The sequence below is a fragment of the Colletotrichum phormii genome (genome assembly GCF_030913505.1).
Source record: "Colletotrichum phormii strain CBS 102054 chromosome Unknown BDP81scaffold_24, whole genome shotgun sequence".
NCBI classification, from domain to species: Eukaryota; Fungi; Ascomycota; class Sordariomycetes; order Glomerellales; family Glomerellaceae; genus Colletotrichum; species Colletotrichum phormii.
Genome location: NW_026851466.1, coordinates 84,257 through 101,292, shown reverse-complemented (window position 1 = coordinate 101,292; position 17,036 = coordinate 84,257). Strand labels below are relative to the sequence as shown.

Sequence of the window (17,036 nt, the reverse complement as noted above, 5' to 3'; positions counted from 1 at the left end):
TTCTCCATATCACATGCGTCCTGCGCCAACGAGACTATCACTGACAGCTCGAGGAGCTCGATGCCTCTTTCGTATCAAAAGTGGACATCGCGCTCTAGCGCTGCTTGTTCTGGCTCGCGATGGCGGTACTCTGGTAGGACCCTGCTGTCTCACACTACTCAATCGGATACGGTCCGTCTCATGCAGGGCGTAGGAATTGCACCATTTCTTGGCCATCTTATCATTTCTGGAAGAAGAAACCATTGAGTCCAGCCGAGAAAGAGAGCGCCGCCTCCGTTCAATCTCCAAGTTTAGCCAGATGCGTTTTGTAAGTACGTGGACGCGGGCTGTTGGCCTAGGCAACACCACAGAAACAACAAACACCCCGCTTTCGGTAGAATTCTTTCCAGATTTAGGGGCGCATAACGCAATTCTTCCGAATTGCGTTCTCTCGGCCTTTTACCCGACACTACCACCGCCAAGCCCGGCAGATGGCCCATCGTGCAATGTAATTGCTTATTCATTGGCTGATGTCGGACAGAAGAGACTCACCACAGCTCACCAGTGTCTCTCCGGTCTCACATATCTATGCTGAAATCCTGCAGCTAGCCTGACAGCTAAGTCGCAGACAACGTGTCGTTCGCGTGGTAGCAACTTGGGACTTTATCTAGACAATGGCATTGTCTTCTTGAAAAACAATCGAAGAACCTTAAGGGTCCCTCTGAGAGGCCGCCACCATCCGGGAGTATCCGCAAGAAGACCCCTGGCTAGGATCTGACACTAGGCGACGTTTCGACCAACCACATATATTACCATCCATCTCGAAATGGCGATGCGGGCTAACTTCAGTGCGGTATCCGCGGGAGACGCGAAGCATACTCTGCAAGCGATCAGTGTTGCACACAGACAATTGGCGATCGGCTCGAGATGAACACGTTGAAACTTGGCACCCTATGCCGGCCAATGAGATGGTGAAGTTGCAACCGATGTTGCACTTTTTTCAATGGAAGTCGTATTGGCCAAGGATGCACGTTTAATAAAACAGGTTGAAAGACTCTTGGCTAACACTCGGAGTGTTAGCACTCAATTGTAAGTCCGCCCACTTGGGAAGATAGCTGCCGGAAGTATTTAGCCTGTAATGTGTGTAATTTAAGTCAATTGTATCAGAAGTGAAAAGACGCATCCTGCTTACACATAAAGTTCTTGCAGAAACACCATGATCGCGAGGGGCTTGTTGGTTAATTCAAGTTTGGGCAGAGTGATGTTGGCAGACGTCGCTGTTCATGTGTTTACATAGTTCAGCGTATCAAATTCTGCTTTCAGATCCAAACAAGAACCATTGAAGTGAATTATCTAACAACTCATCCAAATTTGTATTCCAAAAAGAGAAGTATCATGCCCTCCCATCTATTTGAATCCCGGAGTGATAGCTTACTTGGGGCATCCAATACCCCAACCGGTGACGGTGTCGCAGCAATCGGCATCCTATTCGGTAATCAGTAAAACATTCAACCTGACTTCTATGAGATAAACTTACACAAGTGTCCGAAACGGGAATCTGGGTACCCTGTCTCTTGACATTGTAGCAGAAGTTGGCAGAGTTGGACGCGCACCAAACCGAATCGCCGTTTTGGTTCATGCAAGACTTCTGGCCCTTGCCCCAGCAGCAGTCTGTCTGGGGAGAGTTACGTCCGACTTTGCACTACATTACTGTCAACTACTGTATAGAAGTATGGTAATAGAGGATGAGAAGAGCTTACCTCGGCGGCAAGAACGGCAGGAACGGCAATGGCCGAGAGGACGGCGGTGATGACGACGGAGAACTGCATTTTGAGTGAGACTTGTTGATCGAGAATTGATCTTGAAATGAAAGTTGATTTGATAAAGAGTGGAAGACTGGGACTTGGTTGGATGCCTGAGTGTGAAGATGGTGAGCGAAGAGAGATATTTGGAAGGACTAGCCAACACCTCTTATACCTTCACTGCACTGCTCACCACCGACGCGGACAGCACCTTTACCGCATCCCAACATCAACTTGATGCGGCAGTATTCTCGGTAATGCCGACTCTAGACGTCTCGGTAGTTACTCAACTCCGGACAGAACAATCTAAGGGAGTTTGGGCAACGCGAAGAAACCGAGTAGAAGACGGTGCATTCTCTAACAGTCTAGGACATCTATGACTGATCCGAGATGTGTTCCCATCAAATGAAAGTATCCACAACACCTCGTAGGGCTGCAGAGGTGCCGTGCCCGACTGCGGTACCACTCAGCAAGCCTACATGTAAGGTACTTTTCGGCTTCTCGCTCAAGGAATCTGGCGCATGGGCAGTCTTGACTCAAGCCTCTTCCGCTCAGCGGGCGCGATACCGAGGACTTGGGTTTACTGTGATCTACGTGTCGTGCATATACCGTCACGGACCTTGTTCTGGTCCCAGCCAGGCCCGCCGGGACGACCTTTCCATTACGTCGCCTGGAGATAAGCTTTACAGGGAACAACGTCTCAACCCGAGACTACAAGCGCAAAAGCACGGTTGCCCGTTCACAGCTGCCTCATAATACTGGAGAGTCTGTTTTATGGGGCATTGCGGTTTCGGGAAATCAATCAAATCTGAACGTAAACCCCACGTTGCCAGAGTTGCTCAATCTAGGTAGTGAAAAGTAGACACGCATAAGAAACTCTCCGAAAGTAGACCTTCACATAGTCGGAACGTTTGTGCTACTACCGCGTAATGGTCTGTGGGCGGACAACACCACAGACATAATCTCAGTTTAAGATTTAGACTATGAAGATAGAAACAACTCGGCTACTTCTGAGTGAGGGTAGGATTCTCATCACTTCAGTGGGGATAATCAATTAATTTAAGTGTATATCAATAGATACCATGATTGAATGGAGCGTTTGCTGCACTCCACTTGTGTAGGCTTCCAACTGACGAATAAGCTACCTACCTTATGGACACAGGACAGCATCACACATAATCGGAACACCATAACTTAAGGTGTCGCAGCGCCACGTGTGGCGCTGCCGGTTACTGCCGTACGATACCGCTTTCCACAAGCCGATTACCCGTCTTGTACGGTATATAGATATAACCCTCATACGGGTCTTCCACTTAGAGGAATCAAGCCACTTTCTACTATACATGTCTTCCACTTGCTACCTCGCTTTGTGATATAAGGACACTTGAATATCAACGTCAAAGAGCGAAGACTGCCATTCTCTTGTAAGCTGCTAGTTGTACATGTCACTTTCTTCCTCTATCTATGTCTATCCGCCTCAATGCCATCAGACTAGGTTGTGCTTCGGTCTATTTGGGGCAGCCGGTTCCCCAGCCGTTGAGGGTATTGCAACAGTCGGCACCCTATAACTTGGTCAGCGAGAAAGTTTTGTTCCGATATCAAAGTTAATACTCACGCAAGTAGTAGACACCATAGACCCATCAGGTCCCTTGACGTTGGTGCAGTAGTTGGCCGTGTCGGCCTCGCAGAAATACTATTTTGTTCATTAATAGTGTTATCTTCTATGAAGAGAAAGGTGTACGCACTCGGTTGCTGTTCTATCTCAGGCAGGACTTGTATCCATCGTTGCCTCCCCAGCAGCAATCAGTACGGACAGAATTTCCAATCGCGCACTGCGGCTTGTTAGCGAGCCCAGATCATCTATGGAGGCTGTCAGGGAGCACATACGTGAGCAGCCATGACGGTAGAACCAACGGTGGCAAGGCCAGCCAAGAGAACGTGAGAGAACTGCATCTTGAAAATGGGTGAAAAAGTTGAAGATGATAATATCTTGAGGTAGTGAAAGACTGTGAGTGAGATTTGTCGAGTTTGACTATGTGGTAATGATTGTGAGTGATGGGTTAGAAGAGCTGATGGTGAGAGGGCGGCCCGGGTGATAACTTATATACATGAAGTCGTCTCTTCATCGCTAAGAACAGATTACGCAGTCAGCAAGGTAATCTCTAATGTCTAGATTAAGACACCGACTATGGTGCTGTGGTTGAGGCCGAACGATTGTCAAAGGCCGACAACACGACGGTGAATACCATGGATGCTTAGCCTCGTTCCATCGTAAAAGCATGATTAGTTGGCATCCCGACTACATCCCAAGATATGATCTGAAGTCCAGAGAAAATCGTCAGGGATATCTGGTCAAGGAGCGGTGATGTGCCGAGGCCCTGGCCGTAGGGCCACAACGTGGGGCGTTCGCGAGCCCTGCGACGACATGGCGAGCCACCAAGAGGACCGCGTACGGGTTATTAATGACTTGCTTGTTCACTATACCTTAGCCCGGTGTCTAAATCACGGATCTTGCGAGGTAAATTCAGCCCGCATCTACTCCGTACGTAGAGACTGCTGAGTCGTTGTCGGTTTCGGATGCCCATCCGGGACTCGAGTCATGATGACTACACGGGAGGCCAATCGCTCGACCGACGTGTCCTGAATAGGAAACTTCTACATTCCCATCATCTCAGCCCCATAGATGAGCAAAGTTTGTATTGACTTGAAGATCCAGTTCGTCTTTACTTGTGTGTACCAGACTACTCGGCATCCCACTTTTGCTCGGCATCCCCGCAGAGTCGCCTTGGCCTGGACTTTCAATTAACCCAACAAAAACATGATCGCCTTCCGGGTTCATCTGACTCAATCCTTTGATTTAGTGTTTAGACACTTGCCTTCTAAAGGGCCTGGTTTCTTAGAGAGAACACTAATCCTAAGTCCCCGTAATCCGTGCAGCCTGTGGGGCGTCTCTCATTGTTTGATACAGCTCAGCCGCTTTACACGTACGACTTTCAGTAAAACGCCTACAGACTTTAGTAACTCGCAAAGCCATTGGGCTGAGTTAGTGGAATTATTTTGAGACGCGCCGTAATGATTGCATTTTGCGCTTCTTGCATTATCTTCTATTCCGTGAAAGTGCTCGAAGACTATCGTGAAAGGTCTGTTCTCGAGTCCGAAACCGAGGCATACAGTTACTGAATCTGTGAGCCGGCGAAGCCGTATTCGAGCATCAACATTCGCATTCCACTTCGTATAAAGTCGGAGACAATATCCCACATAACTCAGAACTTCTCTTCATCACAATCACACAGTCAACACACAGTCTCTCACTATCAACAGTCACTCAGTACCAACACTCTCTCAACCGTCTCACTCACTTCGTTTCCAACTTTCAATCCTTCAACTCTTTCACAATGCAGTTCTCCAAGATTGCTCTTATCGGTCTTGCCTACACCACCGGCACTCTCGCCGCTTCTGTGAGTCTTCCATTTCAGTATTAACAACTAGGTCTCAGTTCAACTCCTAACGTCCTGAATAGTGCCGCATCTACAGCTGGCTGAACGGCGAAGCCGTTCTCGACAACTGCTGCTGGGGCAAGGGCCAGAAGGCTTGCACCAACCAGAACAAGAGTGGCACTGTTCGTGGCACCAGCGCCCAGTACTGCGCTGAGCAGAGCGCCAGCTTCTGCGAGAACGTCATGCTTGGAGGCAACCCGATCAGCAAGACTTGTGTAAGCTTTTCTCCTTTTGCGCTTTCTTCTCTCATGTGCATATGTGCTCACATTGGGTATTTCAGGATGCTGACTGCTGCTCCACTACCACTGGCTGGGGCTTTGGTTGCCCCAAGTAAGGGCATTAGAGTTGGAGGTTACCAGCATGCTTTCTTTACCTCTAGATAGATCATTGAATGGGGCAATTTGACTTTGACAAAACTTCAAAATCATGCTTGTGATGACATGTTGAATTTTAGACAATTTCTTCGAGCTTTCTCCGCCATCTTCAGGGGTCATGAGCGAACAGTAGCGTACGAGAAGTTCTGAAATGACTGAAAAATAACAAAAGGAGCCATAGCCTGGGCAGTGTATAGACATATGATAGTTCAAGATGAAGGGTATTGTAGCAGACACTAGAGACCAGACGCGGAAAGAAGCAAACCGTGCCCCGCGTAGATACACGTCAAGAAGGTAGCTTGCAGAGGGTGCCTGAGGAACCAGCAGACTCACGAAATACGCATGTATATCCAACGCAACCCACCTGGCTGCCCGGGAGAACGTATAGGGCAGGAACTGTGATAGGAAGGTATGAGCAGCGTCTGAAGTGTATATGAACTAGTGGTGGAAGTATTAACGCGTAATTGGGTCCTGAAAAGGTTGCGAGTTCGAATTTGGTGGTCCTACATAAGGTTACAGACAGCTCATTTTTTGCTCATTGTTCTTTCTAGATCGACTCTGGCAGAACTTGCGATGCTCAACATCGTTGATTTAGAGCCATATCATCAGCATGAGTATTTTGCTTCCTCTGGAATATTGGAGTCTGTCGCTGGATTGCACTCATTACTACTGATTTCTCCATCATGCCGACTGAGCAAACTCTCTATCTCGCATCGAGTTTTGCTATTGGGGCAGTACTGTTTGGCTATTCGGGCAGTAGCCCACCTTTTCAACCAATGGGCGCCTGCGCAGCGGAGCTCTGGCCACTTCCCCACACTCGACCTCCCGCAGCCACGCTTGCACCTGCCCACGGGCCAATGAGCGCACTTGCCGCCGTACTCGCACTTACGTAAGGGAAGTAATTGCCACGGTCGCAATCGCTACGGTCGCAATTGCCTACCTTCGCTTATAATTACGTAATATGAAACTCAACTGCCCGTGGACCTACTTAGCGATTGATTGCAGTACGATTTGGGCAGTTGCAATCAAAAGTGGGCAATTGCGACCGTGGGCAATTGCGACTATAGGCAATTCGTGGCAACTGCTTGCCTTACGTAAGTACGAGTTCGGCGCAGGTGGGCGGCAAGTGCGCTCGGTGGCCCGTGGCTAGGTGCAGCGGGGCGAGAAAACTTAAGGTTGTGGCGGAAGGCGCTCATTGGCTAGAGAAATGGGCTACTGCCCGAATAGCCAAACAGTACTGCCCCAATAGCAAAACTCCTCGCATCAATGTCCTACCAAGATCTCAATGTCTTTCCAAGACATTCGGTCGATGTTTTTCCACTTCGACTACTACCTTAGGCGAAAGGCCAATATGCCAATTCGTACATGTATCCGGTCGCCATCTTTGCGTGCTGCAAAACGTGATCGAATGAGACGTACTCCATCGTGTCATTCGGACTGTGGATATAAGGGTTATGGTTGCCGAAAGGCGTCTCAAAGATGAACGAGGACGGATAGCCATTGCGGTTAGCAGAAGCGTGATCGGAGCAGGCATATCCGCAGACAGTCTCCTCGTAAGGGATATCGGTGTACTAGTGAGATAGTCGTGTATCAGCATTGGCGCATCATGTGACCTAAATCTCATCACGGAAGCCTGCAACTATGTGACAAGCAACTTACAGTATCAATGATGCGCTTCATGAATGCAACCTGGTCAAGGTCCACCCAGTCAGTAACGACGCCAAACCTCTCGACACCGTCGCGGCCGATGTAGCCAACCATATCTTGCTGCAACATTGACACGACCTGGCGACTGGAGGCACGATATTGGGTGAAGATATCCTGGCTTCCGAGCAGACCGGCCTCTTCGGCGCCGTACCAGTGGAACTCCAGGGTGTTCAGGATATCACCAGAGGCGATCTTCGGGTCGGAGAGGAGGACACGGAGGACCTCGAGAATCATAACCGAGCCGGAGCCGTTGTCATCTAGCACAGTAATATCATTAGCCTCGTTCCTCCATGTCCCATTTTAAAGTAAGTAAGGCGTGAGGGACTCACCAGCACCAGGCGCACGGCCAGCGCCACGATCTCCAGAAATGACGGAGTCAAGATGCCCACCCAAGACAACAGTCCGCTGATTGCGCCCGGGAATCGTAACAATAATGCTAGGCTGCGACCACGCAGTATGACGCACATAGCGGATATTGGCGGTGGGATGTCCTGCAACATCCAGGACGGCGTTGATCTGGCCATACAGCCACTCTGCTGACTCAACGCCCGTCTTCGAGAGGTAGTACCGGTTGTGGAAGGACGAGAAGCGCTCGAGGTGCGCTTGCATGTTGTCCTTGTTCAGCTTCGGAATCAGGGCATTGACGTGGCACGTCTGGTTCATCTCCGTAGGGAAGGGGAGAGCAGCGAGGGGCTTGAAGTCTGCGGCGGGGGCGACTGCTGGGACATCGGACCATTCTGTGATGTCGAAGAAGTGGACGCGTTTCTGGGCGTGTCAGCTAATGTCGCGAGAATGAAGAATCGACGAATTCAAGGTCACGTACGTCCATCATCTCCCATTTCTCTTCCTCCGTGACGGTGACAGTCTCGCCTGGAGCAATCTCCAGCGTGAACAGCTTGTTTGGGTCACGGGGTTCGACAAAAGAACCAGTGACCGAGGAGGCCGCTAGGGCCGCGAGGAGAGGCGTGAAGCGCATGGTGACAGCGATCCACTAAAGCCAGTAAAGATGAACGATTGACTGAGATCCGCTCGGGTTCATTCGATGAAGAGTCGTACCGGGTCATCCGGTCCATTATATACTCGTCTCGTCTCCCGACACGGTGGGTATTTGCATGCTTTGCTAGAGCTAATCCCCTCACCCAGCAGCATGTTGCAGGGATATCACGATCGCTGACGTTAAAGATGCTTCAAACTCGGCAGAGAAGTAAGTCCAGCTGAGGGGTAATCGTATCTCGAGCGCAAACCGGGGCAATAGTCCCAAGAGCGGCGCAACTCTATCTCATGTATGCCGAGAACTAGAACGGGAAGCTGGGAACTTTGGAAAGCTTAGCCCGCACGTTGGCGGTGAGTTGAGTTCCCTACTAAAGGTAAGCTGATTTTGCGAACTTTTGAGTTGGTCATGTTGGGCTTAAAAAGTTCCTCGGACCACACATGATGATAGATCTGCAGGACCCGGGTTTCTTTGTAAAGCCATTGACCAATTGTTTCGGGGGATCCTGACCAAGGCCTACGTCTGTGCTGACAAGGCGAGGGTCATGTTCACTTCGTTGCTATCTCGTCCGAACTTCCAAGATGATGTCTGGTTTTAACGGTTTCCCCGTTGTCGCAATCGCGGCATATAATACAGCCCTAAACTTGGTGCGTTGTTTCCTGGTCAGCCCTGGCTGATGTTAAACCCGAGAGTTCCGACAGAAGGAGATTTATCAGAAGATTGACAAACATTCTTTGATTGCCATCTCCCATGCGCCGAGTTGATGATGCGCCAAGAGTATCTCTATTCGGAAGGTGACGTTTAGCCAAGACGTTGCGCGGGGATTTGCAACTGAGGGGTTGGAAACAAAAACCAGCAGATTTTGTCTGACTTGCAAAAACAAAGATCTCGGCATGCCAAGCGTCGCATAGGATAATATGGTAAATCAAAGTTCCGTGCCCGATCCACGGGGATAGGGATTGTTTGACTTCCGAGTCTTGACTTCTGGAGTTCCGATTGATGCGAGAGTTGAGGAGGCAGTGACGGAGGTCCAGGCAACGAAGCGGACTGGTCTCTCAAGCATTCCAGTACATTACCGATACAAATCTCGAGCTTTCCATCACAAACTCAGCAGAGGTTGTCTCTCGAGCTCATCCCACCCCTCGTCCATGCCATCGCGCAGGGCAAACACTAGCAACGCCCCCCGCATCAACGAAGCAAGGCCATCATTGACAACAGGCCAACCAATCAAGCGATACCACTCAACCCAAGACGGTGAATATGGCGGGTACCTGACGCGGAAGACCCATGTTATCGCGACAAGAGCGAAGGTGACGCATTGGATAGCAAGACCCGGGAGGCTAAGGGCGCCTGCGTTGCCACCTCTGGAGCGTATCTCTCGTGATTGGGTGATCGCGGCGAGAACGGTGAAAGATGTGGAAAGAGGTATGAGCAGGACGTAGTGGACTAAAGCGAAGATATCTTGAGCCCATCGTCGGGGTTCGGATCGGGAGGCTGGGAGGCTGGCGTCTATGAGGACGGGGATGATGCTGAAGAAAAGGAAGACAGTAAAGATTGCGCCGGCGACTGTTCTGTGGACTCGCGTATCATGGTCTCCGGAAGAATATCGGATGGAAAGAATGAACCTGCAAAAGTAAGGGTGAACGTAAGCTCACTTTATTGACAAGCAGGTTTGCCTTTTCATATCCAGGATCCTCACAAGTAGAGAGAACAAAGCCAAACAACGACTAGCTGGCCGAGATTGAACCAGTCGCCAGCCGTAGCTGGAGTATTGACAAAGGCGTCGGGCCGCAGAGCTCCAGCATTGTTGACATTGAGAAAGAGGCCTGTGGTGAGTTGTTCCGTAGCGCTGAGGAGGTTGAAGAGAACGTAGTAGAGTGAAAGGCCGTTGCAGTGGCATTGTTCGCGGAGTCGGTGGTATTGTGGTGTAAATGAGATGAAGCTTAGAACTCCCAGGAGTCTAATGACTGTAGTCAGTAGATGGCTATGAAGAGAGTTGTCCTTCCTTGTCATTCATGTGTGGTATATCCTCTTGTGTTGCAGTGGCTCGTCCTCTTCATCGTCTGTGGGCCTTCATAGAAGAGGACGAAGGAGGCCCTAGGATTCTCAAATTGAGAGCAGCAGCCGGGTATGCAAATATTTTTAAGTGAATATTACTTACACTCTGCCAGAGTTAGGTAAGATATTAGGAGCCATAGCGAGCCAAGTGATATCCGGATCGTCAAGGCGTAATTTCGGCGAGGACTAGAAAATTATCTCGAATTGAATGAGCAACACCAACCTCTTTCCCCGAAGGTCGGACGCGACGCGACAAAGATGAAGTCGACGCCCATCCAAAATGCCGTCGGCTGGTTGTTCTCTATCACAGTCGAGTGATCCTGTAGGATTCAGGCATCGCGACACGTGGGCTGTCGAGTCACGACGACTCGATCGAGTGGCCCGTTGGCGATAAGTTTCCGAGGGATCCACAACTGCAAGATCCCAAGCACGTCAGCATGAAAGACAAATGAATGTACTCGCGAGAAGTCAATGGATTATTAGGGCTGTCTGTCTCCTATCTCATCTATCGGACCTCCATGTATTATGGCATAGAGCCGCATTTCCTGATTCATCAATCCATTTGATCATCTTACGCAGATCCTAGGCCAATAGTATGGCCAACCAATAGCAAACAGAGCCAGTCCAGTTCTCACTCGTATGCAATTCTCATTCATTATCGTCGATCTACAGCTCTAAAAGATGTAGAACTTGATGCGATTCTTCACACCAAACTGCCCATCATTATCGCAGTACTCCCAGCCCCAAAGACGCATCTGGGTCTGGCTAGGGTCGTACAGCTTGAGGGCTTTAGTGAGAAGAATGTCGAGGTCCATGTTGCCGACGGTGATATCTGAGCCCCAGGGCAACCAGGCGATGCGACAGGAGCCAACCTTGGCAAGAGGGGTGGCATTACCGCTATTGATCTCGTCCTTGTTGAATCGGAAGCGGAAGCGGCGGACAGACATGAAGTTGCGGAGCTTCTCGCAGTCGGCGATGAGAGGCGAGTCGGGCTTGGCGCCGCCCCAGAACTGGATCTTGCCAGTGCATCGCTTGGAAGGGCCGAGGGGCGTATCGACTCTCTCCAATCTGGTGCCAAGTGCCTTGCTGTGAGCGAGGGGGCCATGAAGGAGATTGGCGTTGAGCTGGGCCGTGATGTTAACGCCGTTGCTGTCGATGACGGTGTAATCGACCCAGTTCAGCGAGGGGTCCGTGTCACTGGGGATGCTGGCTATTTCTGCCGTGGCAGCCAAGTCCTCTGGGGAGCCAGACTTGACCATCATCGCACCTTTCTCCATGATCTCTGGAGCGGGAATGGCAGAGATGACGTCTCGCTTGCTGTCCTCAGGAGGGTCGACGTGGCCTTTGCCGGCGAGTTCAGGATCTCTGTAGACGAGTGCAAACTCGCTCTCGTACTTCACGTGGGTTTCTTTCTCGGAGCCACACATCCCGCCCATCTTACCGATTGTGTAGTCGGATTCAAATTGAGCTCCGTCCCAAAGAAGCATGCGCTCGACGAAGTTGGCCGTGTCAAGGTTGGTGAACGTAATGTTGGTTTTGGAGAGGGAAGTGAAGCCGACGGCACAAGTCTCATGGGCGGTGAACTTGACCATTCTGTTGGCTTCGCGGTCGAAAACTACGACTTTGGCTGTGTTGGTCTTGAGGAAGTCGAAAAGGTTCTGACAGTCCTTGCGGAAGGGGCGGTTAGGCTCTTTCCAATCCGCGGAAAGCCACTTGGCATCGCAGTATGGTCCTTCAGCGGGACCATCGAGTGTCAAGTCGAATCGCTTGTCCTTGGTCGGAATGTCGGAGGAGAGACCAATGTTGGTGGTATTGATGGCGTGGGCATTCCCATTGGTAATGAAGGCAGAGGTATGTCTGGGGATTTCGTCGAGGGAATGGACAATGAGCGGCGCCTCGCGCTTTCTGCCTCGAGTCTCAAGGCTGGTGGTGTTGTTCGGGATGAAGGTGTCGTTGCCCAAGTTGAAGGCGGGTTCATCAAGAGGACCGCGCTGTTGGAGTCTCCAGAAGACAGGGGCAAAGCCTGAATCGCCTTCATAGACAGTGCAATCAGCCTCGCCGGAAGCAGACATGCGGCCCTTGTCGGTCCAAGCCTTACGGCTCAGAGATCTGTCGAGGAAGTTGGCCATATCGCCGGTTGAGAAGACGACATTGTGGTGGACGGTGCGAGTGCGGTAGGCGCAGGAACCAACAAAGGCGACCTCGGCCCAGCGGTTGAGGTCGATCTTGTTGTCGAAGTAGAAGTAGACGGGGTGGCTGTGACAGTAATCGTAGAGGGCCTGGCAGTCATCGCGACGAGGAGTGCCCTTGTCGCCATTGTCCTTTTGGCTGGCACGGACGGTGCAAAGCTCCATAAGCTTAGGCACCTTCTTGATCTTGAATTGCTTGCCGATGTCGTTGGGGAGCTTGGAGACATCGTCAGTCATGAACACGCCAGGAGCAACGTGAATCACAACATTAGAACCGTTGGCAGCCTTGAAGGCAATGGAGCTGTACTCCGCGATGGGAGCAGGAACCTCAGCGAGGGTCTGCTCGAGTACGATGTGGTCGGAGGCAATGTGCTCGGGGACGGCGCGCGCGAGGGCAACCGCCGTAAAGGCAAGAACGGGCGCGAGAATTATTCGCATCGTGAGACTGGGGATATGAGACCGTGTCTCTGCTGTTGAGGGAGTATTTTGCCTTGCGCAAGAAATTGTGAGAATAGTAAAGCAAAGAAGGGATACTCGATTGGGATTCGAGGATGGAGAGAGAGCCAGGCAAGGCGTCAATGAGGGAGGAAGATTGAGAAATCGAGTAGGGAATCTTTGTCCAAGGGGGCACTGACGGTGAAGCGCGTCTTGGTTCCAGGTTGTGGGAGGGAAGACAAAAAACTTCAGGGCTGGATGGTGGGAGGGTGGGAAATGATACTCGCCTGGCCAGGCGGCGAAGAGGGAGATCACGGGACTTGCTTGCTTCTATTTCCTCTTTGGGTAATTAAAGCGGTGAGAGAGTGGAGGCCGCGAGAATTTTCAGATGAATATACGCGTGAATAGAGGTAGGAAAAAGCTCGCCCGGGAGGGGAGGTGTGTCGTGCCTTCCTGAAGTTGCTTCTGGGGCTCACCTAGGTAACCAAATGAGGTGAAGCCGGAGGTGATTTACTCCTCGGTCTCCCGTAAATCACTTCACTGTACACTTGAAAATACTGGGCCTCGAGATGCCTGATACGGGCAATCTGACGCCATTGAATTAAGGCAAGGATAGCGTGGGCATATGAGAGTATGTTTGAAATATCACAGGCATGAGTGCGGAAACATTTGAGCGGTCAAGGTCCCTTGCAGACATGAAAATAGGGAACGGTCGCACCAGCCCGGGTCCCCCTTGATCAACTATCTTACAGCTCTGATTGCTGATGCGTTTGAATGGGTGACTCCTTTACTGCCAAAGAGTTGCAGTACAAGGAGCTTTGAGAACAACGGCCTTACTCCTAACGTCTTTCTTGTTTGAAGAGCTTTGGTCGTACAACCTAAATATCATTCATGCAAGGGGAAGTGGCAAACCCCTGTGACGTTCGCAAACTTATGGAATGCGATTCTCAATATGCGGGGTGATATTGTTCCTGCGATGTCTTTTTTGGTCTTCTATGTCGGAGTTTAATGAGAAAATGATGGTTGCCCGGTGTAAGGCCGGGACAATTAATTGGAGTTGACAGGATCCAAAGCTTCAACATGCCCAGTGACAGAATTCGGAATTGTACCGTTGCGCCATATACAAAAGAGAGATCCCTCTACTGCATTTAGGTAGTTGTGGGTACATATAGTTTCCGTCACCCAGACAGATATACTCCCCATAGAACCTCTAGCCTGCTAATAGTAAAGCTTTATATTAACCTTCCCCCATTTATTGATACAACGTAACAATTCGACTCTCCCCAAATGTACAAAGGCAGGTATATAGCAGGAAGTGCCGTACAAATTAGCGACATATTCGCAGATTATGAGCCGTGCAGTGCTATACTGATAAAGCAGCAGTGTTACGGCCAGCTAGTCGTAGGGGTTGTTTGCAGAAGTTGAGGCTGCGGAACTGGTAACAGTAATCGTAGTCGTGGAATAGTTTTAAGGAAACTATGTCTGTCAATCGTAAGGGTAGTTAAGGCTTCGGTGATCAGTCGTAGTCTTGTCAAGGTAGTAGCTGAAAGCGGATGTTAATCCTGATACGAAGTTAATTGCTGAAGAAGCTATGGAAAGTCTGTCCTAGAGCCCGGCTCGAGTCCATCCTATCCCATCGAGTGCTGCAAGGCGACAGTACATTGGCTCCACATAACGGGCCCCCTTTTACCCCGCACCGCATCTGGTACATCCACTGCTTGAGTTGCCCCTATGATTTCCACTCCGGTACATCTACCAAATCCATCATTACCAATACTCAATTAATGGATTCTGACGATTCTGACGGATCTGGCCGTTCCACGGGCTCGGCGAAGTCGTGTATCTTTGCCCTGCTGCCCGAGGACCTCGCCGCCGCCTGCACTGCCGACTGTACGCCGGAGCAATGTGATAATGCCACTGTTCGGCCCCGCGAGCCTCCGGAGGTTGAGCCCGGTATCCCTGGGAAGTACACGAGGATGGGCTGCCTCGAGTGCGATGTAGCTCTCTGTAACTCAGAAGATTGCTGGTACCGATTTCATACGCAGAATCTCTAGTAATTGGAAGTATCTATTATCAATTACGTTGGTTGGTTGGAAAAAGGGGCCCGAAGTGGCCCGATTGGCTGCTCCCCCGCATCTCAATGTACTGTCGCCTTGCAGCACTCGATGGGATATACAAGTCTTGATTCTGAACATATCCTTTATCCGTATGTTTACCGTACGGATTCCGTATTCTGAACATACGGGGTCCGTACCTCAAAGATGATGATGATGATGATGATGTATTTAACGTCTGGTAACAAAAGGACGTGCCGGGCGCTATGCCGACATGGTCTATGCTAATCTAAACTATGTTACAGGCTACCGTCTTCACCTAACGTTCTTGTTCAATGACTCGGGCAAATTTCGGAAAAGAAATTGGTCTCCTCTATCCATTCGCATAGAAGAGAGGCTCCCTTAGCAGAACCTAGCAAGAAATCAATGCTTGCTTTGGCCATACGTTGGCGGAGGTAGCGCGGTGTAGCCTTGCGTCCACGCTTGCAGAAGTAGAAATGGACTGGTGTCTTGGGTTTCCCACAGCTGCAATTGAGCAACGCATCTTGATGAGCGAATCTCTCGTGGTATGCTGCAAAGTCTCCATGATGGGATCTTGCTGCGTATAGCCTTCCTAGTAAGTGCCGAGGGAGGCGAAGTTCGGGCGGCTTGGGGTGAAGAATTATCTCGAGGTCGGCATATTGTCGAGGGCATTGGGACAGCCATTTTCTGGCAAAGGCTTCCGTACCTCAAAGGGACGGATTCCGTATTCTTGGCATACGGCTTTCCTTATCTTATCATCACGTGACTTGCTCCATAGTTCTTCCGTTCCGTAGGGTGACGCATCATGACCCTTATACATCATCATCATAGTTCGTGCACTTATGGTGTGCCGTAGCCGCCGTGGTCCTGCGGGGCAGGCCCTGGACTTGGTCGTGCATGTTGGGTCGTAACAAGCAGCTCACGTGCTCCCATTGTTAGTAGGCATGAATGGCATCCCTGAGTCGCTCCGGTATTACTTTACGCTTGCGCTTACCTCTAAGTGCTTTTCCATTTCCGTTACCATCAAATTTCACGGTCAAAGAATCTTATATTTCCAAGTTTACTCCGCGAGGCTTTTACTGACGAGTACGCCTTGAATATTGCAACCCCAAGGTATTCAGTGTTCATATGCATGATGGTGCAAGTAATTTTCAAGTGAAAGTAGAAATATGAAGGAATCGGGAAGGGAGAGAAGATAAATTTCGAACGACTATAGAATTACCCATCAAAGCCTTCATCAACAATCATGTTAGAAAAGGTAAGTAGGTATGATGGAACCGTCCTCGTTTTCTGTGCTACGATCAATGACGAAGCTTCTTCGTGGATTATAACACATGCTGGAGACAAACGTGATCGCATGTGTTTGCTAAACCCTTGTCAGGCTAAATGATCTAGAGACCGAATGCAGTCTACATGTGCTCACGGTGGTCCATTTCTCTTCCCCACGTGCATTCAGCGATCCTCAGTGTTCGAAGCACTCCTAAGACACCTATCTGAGAGACCATAGTCATGAGTATGACAAACTAGTGAGAATAGCATTGCAGAAACTTTTGGCCTTTCATGTAGATGCGACTAAGGCGTAGTACGCGTCTAGCTGCCGCCGGCCTCTTGGACCTTCCATTCAATGGACACAGCCACACAAAGGCTGGGGCACTTTAGACACAAATGATAGCTGTCATTGGAACTCAGAGTGTTACTCAATCATGCCAGATCGGGATATTCCAAGCAAAGCACCCGCACCCCAAAGAAATCGGCTACCTACCCGTAAGAATCACACCTTAGCTCCCATTGAATCATACCTTAGCTCCTATTCCCGCTGCAAGATTGCCAACATATGTCTGCTGTGCATGTCAAGCTTCTGAGTAAATTGGTCCGATATCATCGTTGATGGGGCGGATCGCCGGAACCGGAACCGGAACCTTGGACCGG

General features: G+C 50.2%; 5 protein-coding genes across 5 annotated transcripts; 1 reads left to right on the top strand and 4 right to left on the bottom strand.

The window, feature by feature from the left end:
- Positions 1-1,410: 1,410 nt before the first annotated feature.
- On the bottom strand, positions 1,411-1,808 carry BDP81DRAFT_398468 (uncharacterized protein; the record flags this gene model as incomplete). Its single annotated transcript, XM_060588463.1, has 3 exons — positions 1,411-1,464; positions 1,517-1,681; positions 1,740-1,808. The coding sequence occupies 3 exons, from the start codon at positions 1,806-1,808 to the stop codon at positions 1,411-1,413; spliced, it is 288 nt and encodes a 95-aa protein (XP_060440370.1).
- Positions 1,809-3,289: 1,481 nt separating this feature from the next.
- BDP81DRAFT_398467 (uncharacterized protein) lies at positions 3,290-3,734 on the bottom strand (the record flags this gene model as incomplete). The annotated part of the gene is made up of 4 exons (XM_060588462.1): positions 3,290-3,343; positions 3,397-3,474; positions 3,596-3,613; positions 3,669-3,734. The coding sequence occupies 4 exons, from the start codon at positions 3,732-3,734 to the stop codon at positions 3,290-3,292; spliced, it is 216 nt and encodes a 71-aa protein (XP_060440369.1).
- Positions 3,735-5,176: 1,442 nt separating this feature from the next.
- Positions 5,177-5,612, top strand: BDP81DRAFT_398466 (uncharacterized protein; the record flags this gene model as incomplete). Its single annotated transcript, XM_060588461.1, has 3 exons — positions 5,177-5,239; positions 5,302-5,493; positions 5,559-5,612. 3 exons carry the CDS (start codon positions 5,177-5,179, stop codon positions 5,610-5,612), a joined length of 309 nt encoding a protein of 102 aa, XP_060440368.1.
- A 1,374-nt stretch (positions 5,613-6,986) lies between these two features.
- On the bottom strand, positions 6,987-8,335 carry BDP81DRAFT_382771 (peptidase family M28; the record flags this gene model as incomplete). Its single annotated transcript, XM_060586916.1, has 4 exons — positions 6,987-7,223; positions 7,312-7,616; positions 7,689-8,124; positions 8,183-8,335. The coding sequence occupies 4 exons, from the start codon at positions 8,333-8,335 to the stop codon at positions 6,987-6,989; spliced, it is 1,131 nt and encodes a 376-aa protein (XP_060440367.1).
- A 2,747-nt stretch (positions 8,336-11,082) lies between these two features.
- Positions 11,083-13,035, bottom strand: BDP81DRAFT_464553 (uncharacterized protein; the record flags this gene model as incomplete). Its single annotated transcript, XM_060594164.1, has 1 exon — positions 11,083-13,035. The coding sequence occupies one exon, from the start codon at positions 13,033-13,035 to the stop codon at positions 11,083-11,085; it is 1,953 nt and encodes a 650-aa protein (XP_060440366.1).
- Positions 13,036-17,036: the final 4,001 nt, after the last annotated feature.